General features: G+C 46.2%; 1 protein-coding gene and 1 long non-coding RNA gene across 2 annotated transcripts in view; one reads left to right on the forward strand and one right to left on the reverse strand.

Moving 5' to 3' along the window:
* Arhgap26 (Rho GTPase activating protein 26) overlaps nt 1-24,341 on the forward strand; it is a 786,446-nt gene that overhangs the window by 25,444 nt on the left and 736,661 nt on the right. The window contains exons 3-5 of the mRNA XM_063277362.1: nt 383-506; nt 12,147-12,316; nt 14,723-15,137. Of these exons, the coding sequence (XP_063133432.1) occupies nt 15,123-15,137 (15 nt within the window). The 5' untranslated portion in view covers nt 383-506; nt 12,147-12,316; nt 14,723-15,122. The remainder of the gene's footprint in view (nt 1-382; nt 507-12,146; nt 12,317-14,722; nt 15,138-24,341) is intronic.
* Nucleotides 8,771-18,423, reverse strand: LOC134482935 (uncharacterized). Its single transcript, XR_010059686.1, has 3 exons — nt 18,195-18,423; nt 10,255-10,364; nt 8,771-9,102 (listed from the first exon to the last, which is right to left on the reverse strand). It is a non-coding gene; the product is annotated as an uncharacterized LOC134482935 (long non-coding RNA).

Below are 24,341 nucleotides of genomic sequence, written 5' to 3' on the forward strand. Positions count from 1 at the left end.
GGACTTGGCTTTATTACTGCATTTAATTCTTACCATCCACTCCGTTTTCAGGGAGTAGGAAGGAAGGCTCAGAGAAGGTGGGAGAACTGGCCTTCTAAAGCACTGAGTTTTCCCTCTCCTTAGCTTCTGCTTGGAAGCAGGATGTTTTGCTATTTCTAAATCGAAGAGACAAGAAAAGATAAATAGGAGAAATCACAGAGTTACCTGACCTCCTCTTGGAACTCAATGTGGCAGGCAGCTTTGCTATGGCCCAGATCATGCATTTGCTAAATTAATTGCTCCTTATTGGAGGAAACTGTTCTCCATGTGAATGATGTTATAAGCAGGACCCACCCCATACCCTCCCATCTCTCTCTCTAGCTTTATGTATTTCTGGACTTAGGTGTTGACCATCTGGGCCACCTCTCACATGATCACTGTCAACTTTCATCTGTTGGGGCCAGCAGCTCTTCAGTCTGCCTTCTGGGATCCAGAACTCTTCTTGGGACATCGAAGGTTAGACTATGGTAAGATACTGTCTATAAGAATGAAGTCTGTGGCAGACATGGGAGAGCCCTTACGCTTAGCTGGAGACTTTTAAGAAGTGGTCTCAAAGGGTTAACTCCACATGATTGCTTCCGGGCCCAGCCTCAGTTTGATGCTTCCACTTTTAAGATTTATTTCCTCATAGTACATGGGGCTGGAGAGATGCTTTAGGGGTTAAAAGGACTGGCTGCTTTCCCACGGGACCTGGGTTCAATTCCCAGCCCATATGGCAGCAGCCCCTCTGTAACTCCGGATCTTCAGATCTTATGCCCTCTTCTGGTCTCCAGAAGCACCAGACACTGAGCAGGCAAAACTCTTACACATAAAATTTTAAATTTTAAAAGTTTTTTTTTTTGGTTCTTTTTTTTTCCGGAGCTGGGGACCGAACCCAGGGCCTTGCACTTCCTAGGCAAGCGCTCTACCACTGAGCTAAATCCCCAACCCCATTTTAAAAGTTTTTAAAAAGATTTATTTCATCACAGTAGAGTGCTTGTTTAACACACACAAAGCTCTGGGTTCGATCCCCGGTGTTTTTGGATATTACTCCTTGTGAGTGTAATTTGTATCCAGATTTGAGAATAAGTAGATTTTTGTTCACACTTTCTAGCTAAGGCACTGAGGCCTGGAGAGGCCCTGAGGTTGGGATAGGAAGTGGCACTTCCACATGCAACTAGGTATGGTGTGGTGTGCAGTAATCTCAGCACTCTGTAGAGGCAGGGGGACTCTGACACAGGTGTTCAAATGGCAGCCTAGGCTACAGGAGATGAGTTTCAAACAAAACAAAAATAACAAAGTATACTGTATTTATTTATGTGTCTGCCTGCACGCATATCTGCTGTTCCAAGAGTGCGGAGGTCAAAGGACAACTTTCCGGAGGCTGTTCCTTGTCTCCTTTTGCCTTGTCTAGGAAGGGTCTCTTGCTTCCACTGCTCTGCCTACTGAGGTCTGCTGGCCTCCCAGCTTCTCAGGCCTGGGTTTCCTGCTCCCCATCGCCCCGTAGGAGTGCTGGGGTTACAGAGGAATGCCAGCACATCCAGTTTGTTAAGGGTTCCTGGGATGGGATGCAGGTAGTCAGGCAGGCAAAGCAAGTGCTCTTATTAAAAACCGTCAGTCTGGGGTTGGGGATTTAGCTCAGTGGTAGAGCGCTTGCCTAGCGAGCGCAAGGCCCTGGGTTCGGTCCCCAGCTCCGAAAAAAAGAAAAAAGAAAAAAGAAAAAAAAAAACCGTCAGTCTGGCCCAGCATTGCCCTTATATAATTACCATACAACCTATTGCTATACTTTAGATAATATGGAGATTAAAGCTGAGAGCAAACATATACAGTGGTCTGGGCGTGGCTCTGTGAGTTCGAAGCCAGCCCTATAGAGTGTTGTTTCCAGTTTATGCTCTCCAGCCTTGTGTCCTGCAGTGCTTCCTAAACACTGGAGGAAGATCCTGTTCTGTACTCGTCCATCTTGGGCTTCTTTCCTCCCCTCCTATAGCTAGCTCACGCTGGTTTCAAACTCATGGTCCTCCTGCCTCTCAGCCTTCCTGGTTTCCTTCTGGTTAGTAGGACTCTTTCCGGATATTTATTCTTACAGGATCTTACATCTTCAATCTGGTTAGTCTGGAACTCACCTAGAGACCAGGTTGGACCCAGAAGTGCTGGAATCAAAGGCGGACAGCACCACACCAGCCTCTCTTTAGCTTTTACCAGCACCAACCTACTCAGATGGCTTCCTTTTCTTCCAATCTCTGCCTTAATGGGACATTTCCTTCCCTAGGGAACTTCCCCCAGCTCATGCTTACACCACACCCTCCCCTGGATCCTGCCTCAGGCAACTGAACAAATGGGAAGGTGGTGACTGGGTGACAGGGCCTCCAGTGGCCTCCAGTGGGGAGATGTAAAGGGCTACAGTGTCCTATTGCAGGAGCATCCCGGCAGTTTCCTCTCTGTGCTCTGCCAAATGGTTTCTCTGACTGAAGCAGATCCTCAGGGTTTGTGGGAATCATCTCAGAAGAACCGGAGAATCAGCAGGAGGCAAAGAAGACTGTTATCTTAGGGCTGCCCTCAGTCACTTTGGACTACCATCCCGGCCTCCAGGACACAGTCCCTGACCTCCATTACATAGGAGTGGCCGAGACTCAACCCTGATAGGTTATTTTTCCACAGGTGAAATAAACCAATTCAAGTCACGTTAGACTATATTAAAGGCAGGTCTATTGGGAAACTACTCACTGCCCCAAGGACTGAGCCACAGAAGTTGCCTTGGGGATGGGGGAAGAAAAAGAAAAAGGGCCCCGCTTGCAGAGGGGGGTGGGGTGGGGGTGGGGTTGAGCCCACCAGAGCACACCCACTGTACACAAAAATGTCTGGATTATATAGGGAAGAGCCTCTGGGGGAAGGGCAGCCCAGCCCCTGGACGGGAAAGTTCAGGGTTGGGGGCAGGGTATGCCAAGTGGGGACTGGGGATTCTGGGAGAACCTGGAGGCCTGGTCTGCTTTGATATGTAAAACATGTACCTCAGTCCTTTGAGTCCAGGGGTCCAAAACCAAACTAAGCTCTTCACCTGAAACCCACCTCACCTCTTCAAGGACTTACTAGCTAACCTGCCCTTGACCAAGTTCGGCTTTCTCCTTTTACCTGTGTGCTCATCTGAAAAGTGAGAATAATTGCTCTGCTTTTCTTATTGGGCAGTTTTTCTTGTAAGTTAAATTAGATGAACTATGTATGATGCTAAGGACGCAGGGCCCAGCTGCCTTGAAACCCAAACTAAAGATTGTCTGCCCTTGGTTCTTATCCCCACCCCTTCCCCGTGTGTGTATGCCTCCCTACCCTCTTGAGATATTGTCTTACTGTATTGCCCTGGCAAAGCAGGGATTTGCTATGTAGAGCAAACTAGCATTGAACTCAGGTATCCCCCTGCCTCCACCTCCTGGGTGCTGGATTAAAGACTTATGACATCACTTTTCTGGATTGCGGCATGTCCCCTGAGTCTTCCTGCAGTGTCTAGGCTTCCTTACCAGGAACTCTGATTCCTTACATCTCAGGTGGGCTAGTAGTTTTGTTTTTTGAGGTATGGTTGAACTAACTTGGGGTCACAAGTTAGGTTAGTTGTCCTTAAAACTGTCAAACTAATAGTTTTTTTTTTTTTTTAAGATTTATTCATTATGGCCACAATGGGAAAGAGACAAAAGGATCCAGTGACCCCACCCCTTGTTCATAGTATGTACCCCGGGAATCAAGTCAGTGCTGGAGATCAAACTCTTAAGTCCTGGGTACAGCCTCAGCCAAGGAGACCAAGGTTTTGGACATTACTCTTTTGAGAGTTTTAATTAGCATCCAGAGAGGATACCAAGAGGCCCGGGAGCCCCTGGGAGTGTCCTTCAGGTGGTGATGGGCTGAAATACTGCCTCCCTTCCAGCTCTTTCCTAACAGTACTGCTTGGACCTTCAACTCTGTTCTTTAGGGATAGGGCCTTAAGTCTCCAGTGAGCTGACCAAACCCCTCCGTGTTCTTACTCAGAACAGTCTGTTCTGATCTTAGTGCATAGGTGTGAAATAGTCCACCTACCTTAAAATCCTTCCTTATCATCCATCCTTAAAAGCCATAAAGATGCAGGCATCCTGGGGTCAAGGGCCCTGTCCCAGACTTTACTATTGTACAGTGGGGCAGAGTGATGACCAGCACTTAGTAAAAGAAATAATCACTAAGTGACTGAGTGAACGAAATCCCAGGAGGGCAGTTGAGTGTTTTTGTATATTTTCCCCCTAGTCCTAGGCATCTGATTCTCATTACTGCTACAGCTTGGAAAGTCTCTCTCTGCCTTGGCGTTTTATAAACCTTGTGTGTGCACATCGACATTTTAGACATAAATCTACAGGTCCGGGGCTGGAAAATTTGAGGAAAGGGGATTGGTAGAAGGGATAAAAAAAAAAAAAAGTACCCAGAGGTCCAAGATTCGTCAAGCACAGCTGTCTGATTGGGGAGGGGCGACCCTGGATGCTCCTCTGTGGACATTGTCCCTGGATGCAACAACCATTAGTGGGGTTGGCCAATGTTCCCCCACGGACCTTGGAGCGGGGCACGATGCAAAAGAAGGGGTACAATCTGGGCCGTGGCCAGGAGCCCCAGGAACAAGAGCTTGGCCATTCTTGTTCTGAGGCGGCGCCTAGGGGAGGCTGGAGGTAGAGATTTGGGGTGAGCTGGGGGAACCCACGGGGAAGGGCTGGTGGGGGGAGGGAGGGGCCTATGCCTGTCTCTTTAAGAGCCCAGTGCTGCCCCCGCCTCGCAGGCGCCCGGAGTCTCACAAAAGAACAGGATGTTGTTGATTTGTCACCAAACCACAGAGAGGAAATGATTGTAAATTTCCTTTAAACATCCCCACCGCGCTCCGGCCGCCCCCCCCTCTCCCCCCTCTTCCGCCTCCGCCGCCCCCGCCGGGCCCAGCGCAGCGGGGCCTCTGCGCTCCTGTGGCCGCTTCGGCTCCGGCTCTCCGGCCAGAGCTCCGGGCTCAGGCTCCTGCGAGCCCAAGAGGGAACAACCCCCTCTGCTTGTGGGAGCATCCCAGCCCTGGTCCAGCTGCTTGCTGAGAAGCATGCTTTTTTTTTTTTTTAAACCCCAGCAGCTGCTGCCAAGGATGGTCCGCAGCCCACATGGTTGCGTTCGACTGGTCGATCATTCATTGTTGCTTCTGTTGCTGAGTGCCCTGCCCAGGAAGCGCCACCCCATCGAAGCCTAACCAGGGGCTTTATTATCGAGGGAAACGGAGGCACGCGCAGATGATTTGAGTCATCAGTTTCTTTCTCCCCACAATTGGTTCAGGTCACCCAGAGTTTATGTGCACACTCGCCGGAGGTGGGGGGGGCATTCTAGAACATGGGTTCCCAAGCCGTGATGGCAATCTCAGTTGCCAAGCCAAAGTAGGGAGCTAATTCATGGGGATCACACCTGCCCCTGCAGCTGGCAATCTCTTCAGGACCCACTTGGGTTTCAGTGCGGCTGTGCCTGTCCACCAGTGCCGTGGCTCTTGTTGCCTTCAGTTTGCAATATCTGGCATTCCTTGATCAAGTTAGTGCACTTTGCTAAGCCAAGTTGTTGCCCTTAGTCTTTGCATTAAAACTAAGAGGTAGGGGCTGGGGGTTTAGCTCAGTGGTAGAGCGCTTACCTAGGAAGCGCAAGGCCCTGGGTTCGGTCCCCAGCTCCGAAAAAAATGAACCAAAAAAACAAAACAAAACAAAAACCTAAGAGGTAGATGATGCTATTTTTATGAGCTGGTGAGGAAGGTTCTAAATTGAACTGGAGCATCCTTTCCAGAACAGAGTCATTTTTAGCATTACATTCTGATAACTGGTGGGCTCTCTCTTTAATACACTTGAATTTGTTAAGATCACTGCTGAACTCTTTACAGGGCCCTTTGTCTCCTCAACCTCCAGGGGACCTGGGCAAGTCTTTGTGCCTCACTCTCAGAGCTGATGTTCAGTGGTTGAGGTCTCAGGCTGGAACTACTAGTTTCTTGAACTCTCTTGAATGGCTGTAGAGCTGTGTGTGTGTGTGTGTGTGTGTGTGTGTGTGTGTGTGTGTGTGTGTGTGTGTGTGTGTGTGTTGATGCTGGGAACTGAACCCTGGTCCAATGTATGCTAGACGAGTGCTCTGCAACTCTACACATAGCCTTCCACTCTACTTGAATAGGCCCTGAGTTCAGTGGTCTCTGTCCAGATTCCCAGCTCTGGGGGCAATGGCCAGTGTTGCTGAAGTGGATGGGGATGTGACTTTGAGTAGCACTGGCATCACATAAATCAGTTGTTAGGTTTCGCCACATGCCTTGCTTTGTGTGGAATGCTGTTTTAAGTTTTCTCATTTGATCCTAAGTGATGAACCGTTGACTCAGGGTACTGGGTGAGGTTGTATGTCTAACAGTGCTGAGGCTGGGGTGAGACTTGTACTCCCGAGATCCCCTGGGTCTGTGCACAAGGAGGTCACTCGGGCACTCTGGATGTCAGACTGCAGTTGCTTGCCTTCAATCACTGTGGAAAGACAAGCGGGTCCTTGGTGCTGGTGGAGCTGCAGAGACTTCTGCAGCCGCCTTGGCCCCTGTGTGCTGCAGCTGTCATCCTCCAGCCTCGAGCACATTTGTTGCTCCAGAGTGGATCTCAGTGTTTCCACCTGTCCTTTTATAGAGTGCCAGTCATGGAGGCAGTTCTGAGTGCTCACGGACAGCCATCAGATTGTTGCATTTCCAGATGTAGCCTCAGAGTGTACTGGACAGTGCCACCGGTACTCTCTGGGCACTGAGTAGGTAGGCCCAAACCAGAGCAAAGCTACCTAGAGGCAAGAATCCCCACGCTCCACTACTCAGTTCTAAGGAAGTGGGAGCCAGAAGGCAGGTTATCTTTCGGCTCCTACTATCAGTTTCCTGGCTTATGAGTAACTTTGGTCTTAGATGGCCCTTCCAGCCATTATGAGAAAAATTGATCCAGTGTACTCAACGGAGTTAACAGTTTTAAAATTTTAATAACTGAATTTTAATATGTATTTTGTGTGTCTGTGTACACACAACTACATGAGTCTCTGGGTATCACATGTATGTGGGTCAGATGGCATCAGACCCCTTGGAACTGGAGTTACAGGCCTCTGTGAGTTGCATGATGTCGGTGCTGGGAATCACACCTGAGTCCTCTCCTCTGCAAAAGCCTGAGTTAATATTTATTAAATGCCCAATGTATGTCAGGAGGCACAGTCACAGGCCTTAGATAACCGCAGTCAACAGAATACAAACCTACTTGGAGGCTAACAAGATCCCCAAATTATGCATGTATATACCATGCATACCAGTATGTGCACTGGGCAAGTCTTTGTGCCTCTCTCTCAGAGCCGAGTATGTACATTAGTGAAAGAACAGGCTGGATTTGTTCTAGGGTGATCAGGAAGTCTCACTGATCAGATCGAGTGGGAGAGTGTGGCACATAGATTTTAGGAAGAAGCTTTCAGTATGCAGTAGGGATGGCAACAGGAAAAGGCTGGGGCAGGGCTGTGTTGTGCTTTACCTGTTCTTCAGTAGTCACAGTGCCAGCAGCTTTAGGAAGAAGAGGCACAGAGAGGTTGCGTGATTAGCCCAAGGCCACGTAGCTAGTAGGGTTGGAAGAAGAGGTGATATTTAAGCAACAGTCTAACTTCACCTCCTGAGTCCTGGCGTTACAGTTATGCTCCTGGCCCTCTCGAATGCCATTCTGAATCAGCAAGCTTCTTCACACTTCGGACTCTTCTTTCACAAACAAGCTGGTGTTTAATTCATTGTTTGGTTCTTCTGGTTTCTAGAGGATTAAGCATCACATTGACCAACGAGATTGCTAACCCAGGAGAGGCATGATTGATACCAGCTTAAGACTCAGTTTCTCTCTGTGAATTGGATGGAGGTGGTTCTTTTGATTCAGGAAAGTCCCGTCTTGTGACCGAAGGGGAAGAAACACCTTTGGATTACTATAAATCAGAGAAATGGGAGAACTGGGGTTGCCTCAGTCCCTCCACCTTCGTTTTAATTTCCCTGGGATAGGCTCACTACAGCGTGCTGTATTATACAGCGGTAATTAAAGCACTCGGATTAGTGGACTGAGGTTTATAGGGCAAACAAGAGCCAGAGGAAGAGACGACAGCCTCTCTCTTATTCACAGGCAGGTATCCGGATTGCCACATGCTTGCGTTTTCTTCCTGAAACCATCGCCTTCTCTGCTTGGATACCCTTCCTCCCTCTGTATTTCCACCGCCCGCTCAGCCTGCTGTTCAGCACAGCTTGTGAGGACTGGAGACCAGCACTCCCCTATCCCAACAGCCTAGGGAAAAGGGAGTCAGAATCCAGCAGGCTGCACATGAGTGGCAGAGAGCAGGGGCAGCCAGGAGCAGAACTCTGGGCCAGGGTGAGCAGATGCTAAGCCTCTTCCAGCCTCCCTAGACAGCTGTCCACACGTTTGCAGTGGAAAAGGGCAGTGAGAGTAGACTCTCCCAAAAGCAGACTCACCCCAGGGCGCCTTCCCAGATTGGATGCTGTGTCATACTGTACTGTGCTCACAACATTGTTTTCAACCATGACATTGAGGAATAAGGGAACAGAAATGGGGGCGGTGGGGGCGGGGATGGTACTCAATTTACAGTCTGGATCCTAGAACTCTAGAACTTGTTCTAGACCCTAGAACAAGGAATAGTTGAAAATGGCCGATGAGAAATTTTGGCCAAATTAATTTTTTTGGGGACCAAGATAATTACTGAGCGCTTTTTTTTTTTTTTTTAAAGATTTATTTATTTGTTTCATGGATGTGGGTACACTGTTGCTATCTTCAGACACAGCAGAAGAGGGCATGGGATGCCCATTACAGATGGTTGTGAGCCACCATGTGGTTGCTGGGAATTGAACTCAGGACCTCTTGGAGAGCAGTCAGTGCTCTTAACCCCTGAGCCATCTCTCCAGCCCCTACTGAGGGCTTATTATAGGACAGATGGCCTAGGTGTCCATGCATGGGAGAAGTGGAGTTGTGGTTACACACACGTGCATCCTTGTGGGCTTCTGTCTCTGCTTTGGTGACAGGACAGGACTGGCAGTCTTTGCTGTAGAGAACAGAAGAGATATGCCTGGTTTAAACAGCCTTGGCCAGAGTGTAGTCCTGAGTTCTGGTTCTATGAGGTAGTCTGGTTAAATCAAGAAGTCCTTACTGCTTGAGGGGAGTGATCTGAACCTCAGAAGACCTCATTCCTTCCCAGGGCTGATCCCATCACTGGGTGATGTTCTTGAAGTGTTGCTGGAATTCAAGGTTACTAAAGACAATGGCTAGAGACCTCTGGCGCCTTTTGGGTTTGTTTTGAAAACACCAACAGAAGTGCCTCAGTCACTGTTTCTGCTTTCAGCACTGGATGGGGCTGAAAGGGTTAGATAATCATTGTGTTTTAAATAGACACTCCCAAGTGATTCAAACACCTACCTGCAGTACTGAGTGAATGACTGACCCAAAGTAAAGGAGACAGATACAAGAGGAAGGAAGAGGTGCGCTCTCAGCCAGCTTTTAGTTAAAGGTGGACCCAAGGACAGAGTCAGTGTTGTTCCGTCAAAAGCAGCTTTTACGAGCCTGTTAAAAAAAGCCCATTGTGGTACAGACTGACATCTGACCTTGAATCTGACGTCTCCTAGCCACATGACTCTTATGTTTTCGTAGTTTACCATCCTGAACTTTACTTTCCTCATAAAGGAATAGAATGAAAAAAATTACACAAAGCACATACCTAATCAGGACTCGGTGGAATGTTAACCTGCTATACTTAGTGTTCATAGTGGGATGACTGAGGGCCTAAAGGATGGTGACACGTGGGATGCCCGCCCTTTTCTCCATATTCTCCGTTTGACCATACACCAGGAAGGCAGGGGGAGCTAGGGATTCTCATCTAGAGTTCAGGTGGGAGTGGATTCAGATGCTGGCTTGGGATGTGAACGGTTGGATGGAGTAGAGAAACAAGATATTAAGTGTTTGAGTTTATTCTTCAAGATTATTTTCCACATATGTTGTGTTTATCCAATAGTCCACAGCAAGCCCTGTGAGAGGCTGCGGCTGCCCACTTGACAAACAGGAAAACGGGCACCGGATGTAGGAGTTCCCTGCCAAGGTCACCTCCAGGATCCTGAGAAGGTCTCCTGCCAGCAGCGGTCAGCAGCCAGTTAGTTACGAGAAATCAGGAATGAAGGATATTAGGCATGCACAGGGAGGTTACCTGTTCTGTAGGAATCTCAGAAGTAGGACCCATCCTCCACCTGCAGGGTTCAGTGCTCTCCTGCTCAGCCTCCCAAGTGGCTCATGATCCCCTCAAAACTTTTGAACCTGCTTTGGGGCAAAGGAGAGGGGATCATTAAGCATGAGGGATGGAGGGGCTGGGGATGTAGTTCAGTTAGAAGGATGTTGGCTGGGCATGCGCAAAGCATGGGCCAGGCATAGCGGTATGCCCGCAATCCTGCGGTATAGCACAGGCTGCATATACACTTACAATGAAAAAATTCTCCAAGGTGACAGACACTCTAGGTGAGAGTCCTCTACTTCCCTGAGGGTGTGCAATTAAAACAAAAAAGCCAAGCTTAGTCACTACTACTGTGTTGATGTTTGCTGTCCTTCCTTCCCTTCTCCTCCCTCCTTTCCCTTCCCTTCCCCTCCCCTCCCTTCATTCCCTTCCTTCTCCCTCCCCTCTCCTTCCCTTCTCTCTCCCTCCCCTCTCTTTCTTTCTTTCCCTCCCTCCCTTCCTTCCTTCCTTCCTTCCTTCCTTCCTTCCTTCCTTCCTTCCTTTTTCTTGAGACAGGGTTTCTCTGTGTAATAGCCCTGGCTATCCTGGACTTCCCTTGTAGACCAGGCTGGTCCCAAACTCAGGGATCCTCCTGCCTTTGCCTCACCAGTGTTGGGATTAAAGGCACAGTCCATCACGCCTGGCCTTGTTTGCTTATTTCTGAATAATGAATTGTCTTTTGAGATAGACTTTTTCCCCCCTGTGTAGCCTTGGGTGGTCTAGGACTTGATAAATAGACCAAGCTAGCCTTGAACTGGTACAGTGGAATTTGCTTCTTTTCGAGTTCTTCTTTTCTAACCCTTTATCCTCCAACCCTTAGTTTCACCCCCCCATCACTAGATAGGAGATAAAGAAGGTCAGAGGGGAGAGAGAGGGATAGAGAGCTCTGAATCTAATTTCTTCCTGTTTGTTCAAGCACAACTAACAATTCCCCAAACCCCCCCTCCCCAAATGGCCAACAACCACCCACCCTACCTATTGGAGCTCTAGCATTTCTATACCCTTAGAAAAATTCCCAGAATTCCAAATGTGACACTATTGCAGAAACTATCTGCAGCTGGCAAAACCATGCCTTTGCTAGAGCACGAGGCAAACCATTGTCAGCTGCTGTGGACAGCTCAAAGCATCCCCATTTCCCACCCCCCAGGATTAAAACAAAAACACTTTCTTACAATATTCTTGTGTTTATTTAAAGAAACCCAAATTCAAAAATTCTTACCACAAACTATCAATGAATCCTCCTACCTGTCTCTCACTTGCTGTGACTGCTGGCCTGCTATGTTTTATGTGGGAAATATCATTGAACAGATAATGCAGATGAAAGATTAGCCTTCATTTATGTGAGCAGACCATTTTTAGGAAAAGGGGTTTGCTAATGAAACCATTTCTATATATGCAATGAAAAAAGTAAAAATGAAATCTCCCAAAACCCTTCCTGGGACAACCAAAAAGGGAAGGGGACTCTGATATACAAATTTGTAGTTTTACTGTCACATGTTGGCAACATTTCAAGTTTTCCCTTTTGTAGAACTTCATTATTATTTGTTTTTTCCCTTCCTTCCTTCCTTCCTTCCTTCCTTCCTTCCTTCCTTCCTCCCTCCCTTCCTTCCTTCCTTCCTTTATTTTTATTTTTGAGACAGGGTTTCTCTCTGTATGGCTCTGGCTGACCTAAAACTCACTTTGTAGACCAGGCTGGCCTTGAACCTACAGAGATCTGCCTGCCTCTGTCTCTCCAGTGCTGTAACTAAAACTGTGAACCACCACACCTGGCTCATTGCTGTCTTTTTAAATTATTACCATTTTATTTATTACTGCCATTATTCTTTTCAAAGGACATTTAAAACATTGATGATAATGATGATGGTGAAGAAGAAGAAGAAGAAGAAGAAGAAGAAGAAGAAGAAGAAGAAGAAGAAGAGGAGGAGGAGGAGGAGGAGGAGGAGGAGGAGGAGGAGGAGGAGGAGGAAGAGGAAGAGGAAGAGGAAGAGGAAGAGGAAGAAGAGTATGTAATAGGTGTTTTCTCTCCCTCAGTGACACAGGTATAGGCCAGATTAGACCAGGTGGGTGAAGTTGGGGGAAGGAGGGCAGACAGGGTTTCCCAGCTTGTACAAGGGATGGGCAGAGGTTCCAGCCTAACAGTGCATTCATGTTCCATGATGCATATGTAGAAGTCAGAGGGCAGCTTTGTGGAGTCCTTCTGTCTGTCTTACACTGCACGTGCCTGTGTCCTAAGCCATTGCTCTAATCCCAGCTCTTTTTTTTTTTTTTTTTGTTTGTTTCAAACCATCTTAACTTTTTTTTTTTTTTTTTTTTTTGGTTCTTTTTTTCGGAGCTGGGGATTGAACCCAGGGCCTTGCGCTTCCTAGGCAAGCGCTCTACCACTGAGCTAAATCCCCAACCCCCCATCTTAACTTTTTAATTTTTCTGAGAGAAGTTCTTACAAATGGCTATTAGAGTTGTTCATTTTATTTTACATCAAATGTTTTGCTTACATGTATGTATATGCAACACATACATTCCTGGTCCCCTCAGAGGCTAAAGGAGAGCATCAGATCCTCCAGAACTGGAATTACTGGTGGGTGTGAACCACCAGATGGGTGCTAGAAATCGAACCCAGGTCCTTGGTAAAAGCATCAAGTGCTTTTAAGTATTAAATCACCTCTCTAGCCCCCAAAATGAGATCTTACACAGTCTAGTCTGATCATAGACTTGCTGGGTATCCGAGGATGGCCTTGAATTTCTTACCTTCCTACCTGTACCAACTGCTAGGATTAGAGCCATGTACCACCAACCCTGGTTTCTGCATGTGCATATTACATGTGTGTACATATGTGTACATGTGTTTGTGTGTGCATGTAGCTGGAAGGCTACTTTATCATTGTTCCTCAGGAACTGTCTATCTTGTAGCTTTTTTTTTTTTTAAGATTTATTTATTTTATATGAGTACACTGTCATTGTCTTCAGATACATCAGAAGAGCGCATTGGATCCCATTACACATGGCTGTGAGCCATCATGTGGTTGCTGGGAATTGAACTCAGGACCTCTGGAAGAGCAGTCAGTGCTCTTAACTGCTGAGCCATCTCTCCAGCCCCCTATCTTGTAGCTTTAAAAACCTGTTTAAAAGCCAGCACTCAGGAGGCAGATGCAGATGGATCTCTGTGGGTTTAAGTGAGTTCCAGGACAGCTAAGGACCCATGGGTTCCCAAGACTACCTAGAGAAATCTTGTCTTAAAAACCAGCAAAAACAAAACAAAGAAAAAACAACAAAAAAAACCTGTTTAAAATGTTTTTTAATATTTTATGCGCACATGAATGTCAGAGGACAATTTTCAGGAGTTGGTTCCAAAATTTGCTTTTTATTGTTAATGGTTTATGTCCTGGTCAGTTTTTTGTCAATATGATCCAATCTAGAGTAATTTTAGAAGAGGAAACTTCAATTGAGAAAATGCCCCTACCTGAATGGCCTGTGGGGGAATTTTCTTAATGAATGATTAAATGGAGAGGGACCAGCCCATTGTGGGTGGTGCCATCTTCCCCCCACGGCAGGTGGTCTTGCATTTTATAAGAAAGCAGGCTGAGCAAGCCACAGAGAGTAAACCAGTAAGCAGCAGTCTTCCATGGGTTCTGCTTCAGTTCCTGCTTCCTGGGTCCTGTTCTAAGTTTCCCTCTTGATGTCCAATGACAAAGTGTGATCTGTGAGTTGTAGGCTGAAGTAAACCCTTTCCAAGTTGTTTTTGGTCATGTTTTATCATAGTAATTGAAACCCAACCAAAGCCAAAATTGGTACCAAGTAGTGGGATATTGCTGTAACAGTTCTGCTTAGTGTTTGGGGGAAGATTGAGGTGGCATTTGAACTTTGGACTGGAAAAGCTATTGAAGGTTCATCTCAGTGGTCTGTTCCGTGGGAGCTGGGAAGGTGAGAACGTGGAGAGCAAGGACAATGCTGGAGGCCTGGCTTGTGAGGTTTCAGAGGGGAGCAGAGACCAGTGAGACTCCTCATGTGTCATTTTGAATTAAGGCTCTGTGGTTGTGGTCAGCGAGGGCTGAAGAACTGAGTGTGAATAACAAGAGGCCAGACCTGGTAAAGCAAACCTTTGTTGGGATAATTGGTTCTAGTTAGGTAGAACTGAAGAGGAAATCAGTGTAGGGGTACAGTGGCTCCTGTTTTTAAGCACTCAGGAGTTAGAAACAGGAGGATCTATGTTAATTGGAGTTCAGCCTGGTCTGCATAGTGCCAGGACAGCCAGGACTACATAGACAGACCTTGTCTCAAAAAATGCACCCCATTAGACACACACACACACACACACACACACACACACACACACACACACACACACACACACACAAGGGTGGCGGGGGAGCACAGCATTATTGAAGTGAAATCTTGTTTTTATTTCTTCAAGGTTAACATTCCTTGTGCTGGCAGCTGAACCCAGTAATGTGTAAGAGTCTCCCAGGTGGTAACGGTTACGGCTTGGCACTAGAAGAGGCCATTGGTAAAGGTAAAGCCTCAGATGCAGTGGAAACCCCAGAATTGAAGGATCATGGAGAGAAGTTGAAGCTTATACCATATTGCCAGATCAGTCCACTGAAGACAGCTTAAAGAGAAGCTGTTGATGAAAGTGCAGCTTGGTTCCAGCAGGGATCCTGGTATTTTGGAGATGCCAGACCATGAAGTGACAACCAAGGACAGCAGCAGCAATGGAGTAGAGCCAACCTGAGCCTAGGAGACAATCTTTATTTGCTGCTTGTGGTAGAACAAGAGAATTAGAACTGCTTAGGCCTTCTGGAGCCCAGCAGGTCATGACTGAATCCCAGGTACACTGTTGGACTTTGATTCTGCTTTGATTCGATTGTAACTGTCCCCTGGCTGTTCCTGAATAAGAAGTACATAACTCAATCTTTAATTTACTATGGGAGGATCCATGGGATCCTCCATGGATAGTAAAGAGGCTTTGAAATTTTAGAGAAACAATGCATATTTTAGGGAGACTTTGGATTTTTTTTTTTTTTTTTTTGGTTTTTTTTTGGTTCTTTTTTTTTTTCGGAGCTGGGGACCGAACCCAGGGCCTTGCGCTTCCTAGGCAAGCGCTCTACCACTGAGCTAAATCCCCAACCCCGACTTTGGATGTTTTAAAGGGATTAAGCTTTTTTAAGTGTTTGAAATTTTAAAGACCATGGGACTTCTAAAACTTGGACTGCATTTTATATAGAGATAATTGATACCAATATGAGATCGTGGGGGATAAACAAGAAAGGAAAGGTTATGGTTTAATAGTAATGGATTGGTGTATCAACTTGACAGTGGGTCAGTTGATGTAGTTTTTTATTTCTATTGTTTTGTAAACTTGACCCAGTTAGATTCATTTGAGAAGGAACCTCATTTGAGAAAATGCCCCCACCAGATTGTTCTATGGGTAATCCCATGGAGCATCTTAATGATTATGTGGGATGGCCCAGCCTATCTTAGGTGGTACCACCTATGGGCAGATGATTTTGAGTTCTACAAGAATGAAGCTTGGCAAGACATTAAGGAGTATTCCTTCATGGTCTCTGCTTAAGCTCCTGCCATGACTTCCCTCAGTGATAGTGTGACCTTAGAGCTGTAAGCTAAAAATAAACCTTTTCCTTCCCAAGTTTCTTTTGGTTGTGGTGTTTTAATCACAGCAATGTAAACATAACCACAGCAGTAGAAACCTAGCTAACACAGTTTAGATAGACAAAACGGCAAACTTGCACATAGGGCCAAGCATCATTTGTAGCCATGGTGCTATATAACGGAACGTACATGCTAAGGATGTATTTCTGATGGATGAGGTTTTTCTCTTTTGACTGGGGAACGTTGGTCCTCTCACATACAATTCTTCAGGAACTGTTGAGTGGAAACATCTGTGTTTTTCACCCCCTCCCTCTCCCTCACCACATGCTTGGTTTACATAGTGTCGTAGGGTTTCTATTGCTGTGACAAGACACCGTGAACACAGCAACTCTTATAAAGAAAAACATTTAGTTAGGGTTGGCTTACAGTTCAGAGGTTTAGTCCATTATCATCATGGCAGGAGGCATGGTGGCATACCGGAAGACATGGTACTGGAGAAGGAGGTGAGAGTTCTATGGCTGGATCAGCAGCAGCAGGAAGAGACAATAAGCCATTGGTCTGGCTTTAGCATGAGACCTCAAAGCACACCCCGTAGTGATATACTTCCTTCAATAAAGCCACACCCATTCCAACAAGACCACATCCCTAACAATGCCTCTCTTTATGAGCCTTGGGGGGAGGGGCATTTTCATTCAAATCACCGCACATAAAAATACAAGAGATGAGATGGTGTCGGAACCTCTGAACTTATTCCTAGGAGCTGTACCTACACCAGAGGGTGACGGTGATGTCTGTTCTCTGTGGAGATGACCGTGAACCACACACATATATCCCACTAAACTCTTGACTATATTCCTGGGGCAGCTCCCATGCGCAGCTACTCCCAGAACACGTGTGACGGTTCTAACTGCTAAAGTGCAGTGTGGGAGAAGTAACAGATGGCAAAACACGGTGGAGAGAGACAGTGGTGTTTACTTTGTGACAACTAAAAAAAAAATTGGATGTTGGCAAATGGTAGAGAATCCGACTGTGGGCACCCCCAGGTTCTTCCCAGGGCCTTGGAAAGGGCTAATACAGAAATGGGGCCTGAGTTCCAGTGTCATGGCTGTGTAGTGGACCTGATTAGCATTTTTAATATCATGGTGAAGAGTGGTTTTTTTCCAGGTGTGGTGATTCTTGACTTTAATCCCAGTATTTCGGAGGCAGGTGGATCTCTGTGACTTTGAGCCTGGTCTATGTATTGAGTTCCAGGACAGCCAGGGGCTACATAGTGGGACCTTGTCTCAAACAAACAAACAAACAAACAAACAAACAGAAGTGATGTTTGTTTTGTTTTGCTTTTTTCATCAGGGTCTTGCTGTGTAGCCCAAGCTGGGCTTTAAGATGCCATGTTTCTGCCTCAGCATCTGCAGTGCTGAGGTGACATGTGCGGACTGCCATAGCTATCTGGTGCTGTACTTTTGAGCTCAGTGGAGCCCATAGGGTATCGTGGCACTTTTGACATGTGGGCTACTCAGTTACGTTAATCAGGACACGGGAATAGTGTGTCCTTACTGAGAGTTAAACCCTTCAAGAGCAGGCAGATTGACTGCTTAATTAATTGACTGCATAATGTCTGAGGTGGAAATCCTAACCCCATCATGTGACTTTGGATGTATCAGCAAGCAAGCTCCAAGGTCCTACAGAAAAAGTCTGCCTTGACCCAGAGCAACTGGGGACTGCCTGTATTCTATTCAGAGCCAAAAATGAAGGTGCCTGGCTGCCTCTCATGTCAAGAGGGAGTTTAACCTGCACTGGTTATCTGAGTTATCTATCCCTTGGTCAGGATTCTGAAGGGAGGTTCCTAGGTATCGCTTCTGGAATTGGTTCTGATCATCCATTCCAGAGACTCTGTACCTTTCCCCGCCTCCCCAACCTGGGTCCCTGAACTGCTGTGAGGTTAGGAGACAGCGGAAAGATCAAAGGTGAATGGTTTTGAGCCATAAAATAGCCTGAAAAACAAGTTTGGAAGATGAACGGCTTTGAGTCTGTGGGGCTTAGCTGGGCAGTTCTGAGAATTATTGACATTCCTGCTTGGGAGTTCCAGAGACCCCGCCCCTTCAGAGGTTTTCCCCCACAGTTCCCCTCTATCTCCTGGGGACTGCAGATGGAATGTTCACCCTATGTCTCAGAACCCTGGAGATGAAGCCAGAGCGAGCCTTAGGGACCCGGGGACTGAGCAATTGTAACTTGCAAAGGAGGGACAGGATTCCAGCCTGACTTCCCACACCTCTTACCTGGCTCTCCTCTGCCTGCCAGCTGAGCTCTGCACCAACTTCCACCTTGGCTCTCTTTGTGTTGACTGTGCCTGTATGGGCTGGCTTGGGTCTCCCTTCTGCATCAGGGCTCTGGTGGGACAGGCTGGAGGTGTTCACGTCTGCCCTGTCCTTTAAAGACATAAGTAGGATGTGGCAGCCTCTGCCTTCAGCACCTCCACTCCACCCCACGCCCCCACCCCATCAGCCCTGGGATAATGTTTATATACAAATTCTGGCTTTGATCTCCACCCAGGAAAACACCAGCTGCTATTGGAAATCTTTTAGCTTGTGATGGAAAGCAGGACAGCAGGGCCTCATGCAGGCTTCCTCAGGCTTCTCTGGAGGGTGTTAGGGAACAGCAAGTGTGTTTTATTTATATTTTTCGAAGTCATCTCAGAACCGTGTCCAGGCAACTGAAGGTCTGTCAGAGAGCCGAAAAGCTTAATTCTGTTTAGAAGAGACAAAGGGATTAGGTGTCCCTGGGACTTTAACCAGAGCATTGTTGGTGGTTTTGATTTAGGTTTCGTTTAGGGAAGGCAAGTGAAGAAAGGATGCCAAAGATCTGGGCTGCCAGTGTTGTGGAGATGTTAAGAAACCGGCACACGTGAGGTGCTGGCAGGGATATGAATTAGTGTGGCCTTTGGGGGGGAAATGCTGGCAACGTGTTTCAGTACTAATGAGCCTGACCTTAGATGCAGCAGTTCACACACTGGAAACAGTCCTGTGCAAGGACCTGTATTCAGAAGTTCTCGCTGCAAGACTGGGGCTGTAGGTCAGTGGTGGGATGTTTGCTTGCTTAGCATGTTCAAGGCCTTGGGTTCCATCTTTAGTGCTGGAATGATAAAGAATCAATAAAAAAATTGTGTTGGGAAAAATAATCACCCGAGTCTATTAGAGAACAGGTTCAATCGGTTATGGTTTACCTAAGCACTGTATGGGAATTAAAGAATTAAAAAAGGAAATAAAAGCAATGAATAACATACAGATGGTGCTTGGTGACCCTCCTATTCCCAGGGCCATCACTTAAGAAATTAGCTCTCTTATAATATTAACTGAGCCTTCATAATACTAACACTTTGGTTTCTGTTATTAGAACTTTTTTCTTTGTCTTGTGGGGAAAGGGATGTTATGTAACTTGGCTAAGGCTTCATCACTGCTAAGTACAGGGCTTGGCTCAAACTCTTTGCCTCAGGGACAGTGACCACCATGCAATGCCTATATAGACATGCTTCTGATTTGCCATGAAGTGAAAGATGCAGGTAGCAGAAACATATTTTACATACATTTTATGTATGCAAAAAAGAAACCATCCTCATGTATGTTTATCTGGAAAAAGGAGCAGTCTGCAAGAACACACATTGGTTTAGCAATTCTTTGTAGGAAGGAAGGCAGAGTAAGCTATTTAAAAAGATTTTTTTATGCTAGGCATTTATATTTTTGCAGTCACCCCCCCCAACCAACACACACACACACACACACACACACACACACACACACTTTATACAGTGTTTAGATTAAGTCCAGGGCTTCATGCATGGCTGTTGTGTGACAAAATGTTTCCTGGGGAGATGTAACACACAGGTCTCACTCCTCATAGGAATTCTATGACAGAAAAAAGTATGGTCCCACTGAATTCAGTTTGGTGAACCAATGAGTTTTGTTGGAGTGACTTACATGAATTTGGGTTAGGGGTTATTTACAGGAGCAGAAATGACCCAAGCAGCTGCCCCACCAAAGCCCCCTGACATATAGGTGACAGCTTACAAAACTGGGAACCTGGAACTCATAGTACAGCCTGCAGGCGGCTCAAAGACTTGGGAGAGCGCCCTACTCAGCTACCTGGCTTTGTCTAAACCTTTGCAGGCAACTTCTGTGGTCTCAATCTTTGCCCTTTGTAGTTTGGCTTTGCTGGGTCACTTAGCTTTTATTGATTATTCTGTCGGGAAGGAGCCTAGTGAATCTGTTTGGTTTCAGGGACTTCCTGAAGGTATTTCGAGTTGTTTTTCCTTCCTGCTTAAGGAGCTTCCCTTTAAAATGGAAAGTTTCAATTTTGGAGAAAACTGTCATGCAATAATCATACATAAGTTTATGTCTCTAGCTTTCTTGAACTGGTCATTTTTTTAAGAAGAAACAAATAAAAAAATAAACACCCCCCTGCCCCCAAATAACCAAAGTAATACTGTCTATGTTTGTTCTCTCTTGTTGTGATAAAGACTGTATCCAAAAGCAGCTTGGGAAGGAAAGGGTTCATTTACCTTATATATTTTGGGTCACAGTCTGTTGAAGGAAGCCAAGGCAGGAACTCAAGTCAAGAACTGAAGCAGAAGCCAGGAGGGGTGCTGCTTACTGGCTTGCTCTTCATGGCTTGCTCAGCCTTCTTTCTTTTACCATCTAGGACCACCTGCCCAGAGGTGACACTGCTTACAGTAGACTGGGACCTCCTGCCTCAATCATTAATCAAGAAGATGCCAGCAGACTGATTTCTGGAGGTATTTTCTCAATATAGGTTCCTCTTTCCAGATAATTCTACCTTATGTGGAGTTGACAAAACACACACACAGACACACAGACACACAGACACACACACAGAGACACACACACACACAAACACACAACACACAACACACCAGCTAACCAGTACACTAATAATAAGAAAAAAAAGAACTTAGAGCCGGAGAGATGGCTCAGTCAGTAAAGTGCCTGCCTGTCACAAAAGTCTGAGGACCTGAATCTGGATCCCCAGAAACCACAGAAAAACCTGAGAGTTCTGCTCACCTGTAGTCCCAGTATTAGGGAAGCAGAGAAAGATCCCTGAAGCTCATTGGCCAACCAACCTAGCAGAACTTCAGGGTCAGTGAGACCCTGTCTCAAAAAAAAAGAGGGTGGAGACACATAGTGTTAGAGTAGACCTCAGGTCTGCATGTGCACTCACATACCCGTATGGGCAAGCATCCTGCGCATGCCGTGCAGACCCTCTCAAATAATAATAATAACTTAGTTTCCCTTGCTAAATAGCTTATTAGAATGAGGAGACTTCCCGTAATCCTGGGCTGGGAGTGACTTTCATGTGGCATAAAAACTGTGGCACCGTGCCTAGAAGAGTTATAGATCACCTGAAGGGAGCAGAGAGGTTGCTCGCTCCTCTGGCTAAAAGTCCATGAACTAATGAGCTGACCTTGTCCTCCAAAGTTGTGTCTCCTCTGGGAAGGTCATTTACGCTCAACCCTGCACATTTCCTCTTCATCCCCCTGCCCTAGTATGTGGTTTGATCACTTAGTGTACTGTTGGACATTGTGTAAATAACCCAGCTACTTGGTCTTTGCGAAAACCCCTTCTCCTTCCAGATCACTCTGCAAGAATGGATTCCTTAGGTATTCCATTTATAGGTTCTTTACAGTTTGCAAATCTGATTCCTAGTCATTATCTCAGCTAATTGGCATTGGGACCTGACCTAATGCACCTTGTATAACTTCTCTTTGAGAGTTAAGCTATGCATGGGCTTAGGAAAAGTTTGGATGGAGAATTATAAAGGTTGTCAAAATTGCAAGTCCCCTCTCCCAACTTTTGTAGTTCTGGGGATGGAGCCCAGGGTTCAGAACATGCTAGAAAAATGCTCCCCCACTGAACTACTTGTACCTCAATGCCTCTTTCCTTCAATCCTTTGCTCTTAAAAGCCACCTCTCTTGTGTTCAGATACTGATTTCTGAGGTATCATATCACAGAGAATATGTAAAAAACAAACAAACAAACAGCACCCGGGAGGCAGAGGCAGGGGAATCTCTGTGAGTTTGAGACTAGCCATGTCTACAGAGCAAGTTCTAGGATAGTCAGGGCTACACACCAAAACTTTGTCTTGAAAAACCAAACTGGGCTAGAGAAATGACTCAGTGGTTGAGAGCACTGACTGCTCTTCCAGAGGTCCTGAGTTCAATTCCCAGCAACTACCTGGTGGCTCACAACCATCTGTAGGGTCTGATGCCCTCTTCTGCTGTGTCTGAAGACAGTGACAGTGTACTCACATATATAAAATAAATAAATAAATCTTTTTAAAAAAGTGAAAAAGAAAAACCAAACTGAACTAAACAAAGCAAAACAACAACAACAAGAACAAGAACATTGTTTGTGCTGAAGAGATAGTTTGGCAGTTAAGAGTAGTTGCTGTTTTTACAAAAGATTGAGTTTGGTTCCCAGCATCCACCTGGTGGTTTATAACCATCTGCAACTCCAGTTCCAGGGAATCCATTGCCCTTCACATGTAGCGCACAGACATACATGTGGGAAAACACTTATACACATTAAAAAAGAAAGACAGGAACGGGTTTTCCTGTTGTGTCAGATCAGAAAGCACCATGTTTCTGTTTTCTGTCTTTTTATTCTCAAGGCCAGTTTAGGGAGTTGTTGTTGTTATTATTGTATTTGTTAATTTTTTAAGATTTAAGTTCTATTTTAAAGATCTATTATTCCTGTAAAGAAGCTAAGGCTGTATGAAAGGTCCTCCATGTTTCATGGAGAACTAAGAGGTGGATTTCTTTCTCAGGCCTGTCTGTCTGCCTCTGTCCACAGAGTTCAAGTGTTGAGCCTTTCCTTGGAGGGAAAAATAGAAAACAAACAAACAGAACAGGAGGTTGTGAAAACGCACCTCTCTAACATTCTGTCAGCAGGCTCAGCTTTATTCCCTTAGAAATAAAACCAGTCTGGTCGTCAAAGAGCAAGTGTAATAATGGTCAGAACCTATTTTGATTCTTTCTCTAACATCATCACTGTCATCACGGTGAGCATTGTTCTTGGTGTTTCTTGCTCTCATTTTAAATGATCACACAGTATTTCAGGAGAGTGGCGCCCTTGGGAGAGAGTCCTAGACATGGGTTGAATAGATCCATCACTTATGGCTGATGTTCCTATGTTTGTCAGCTCAAACTGCTTTCTAAAAGAGCTGTGCCCCCTCCCCCAGCTTTCTTTCTTTCTTTCTTTCTTTCTTTCTTTCTTTCTTTCTTTCTTTCTTTCTTTCTTTCTTTCTTTCTTTCTTTCTTTTCTTGATGAGACCTTGTCTTTTTGTGCCCCATGCTTGCTCAGAACTCCTGTGAAAAGGAAAGTGACCTTGAGCTTCAAATCCTGCCTCTCTCTGCCTTCTAAGTGCTGGCAAAACAGATGTGTGATGTCATGCCCAGCTTCAAAAGAGCTGCACTTATGTGAGTTGTAATCAAATGCCTGTCATGTACATCACTGTGTGTTCTAAGGTGGGCTCTCACCTCTGCATCACTGAGTGTTCTAAGGCGGGGTCTCACCCCTGCATCACTATATGTTCTGAGACAGGATCTCACCCCTGCATCACTCTGTGTTCCAAGGCATGGTCTCACCCCTGCATACATCACTGTATGCTCTGAGACAGGGTCTCACCCCTGTGTGCAGGGTCTGGGAAATGGTGGAGTTAGAGAGGCTTTACTACAACAGGTAGCAGCCAAGTTAGCCCTCTCCAGTTTGTTTTCTCAAGTGCCTTCCTCCCTTCCCTAGGGAAGACTCCCACCACCATTGGAGAAATCAGATCCCAAAAGACTGGTTGCTTGTCCAACACTCCTGCCTCAATGCTCCTGAGGCCACTGGAGGTGGTCTCCTTGCTTCCTGGCTGCCCTGGAGAGGCTGCCAGAAGACCCAGGATGGGGAACATGAACATGCCCAGCTTTTGACTCTAGGTTTTCCCACTGCTGCTTTTGTTGACTGCTGGTGGCTCCCAGCTCCCAGCCCCCAGAGGACATTGAGGACCATTGCCAGGTCCTCTTTGACTTGCTGGGGCCAGCAAGGTGCAGCCCTAGGATGTGGTTACCCTCTCTATATCCCTTTGTCTATTCTCCCCACTGTCAGCTGAAATCCTCTCCCAGGCACGGGGTGTTTTTTTTTCCCAAGTAGATGTGACTGTGTCACCTAATAGGTTTGCTTAATGCCGTAACAACTGTGGCAAATGAAGCGGTTCTCAACCTTCCTAATGCTGCAGCCCTTTAATACAGTTCCTCCTGCTACGCTAACACCCAACTGTGAACTTATCTTCCTTGCTACTTCATGATTGTAATTTTGCTAGTTATGAATTTTAACTATCTGATATGCAGATGGCCTTAGATGACCCCTGTGAAA

This window comes from Rattus norvegicus, chromosome 18 (genome assembly GCF_036323735.1).
Source record: "Rattus norvegicus strain BN/NHsdMcwi chromosome 18, GRCr8, whole genome shotgun sequence".
Taxonomy (NCBI): domain Eukaryota; kingdom Metazoa; phylum Chordata; class Mammalia; order Rodentia; family Muridae; genus Rattus; species Rattus norvegicus.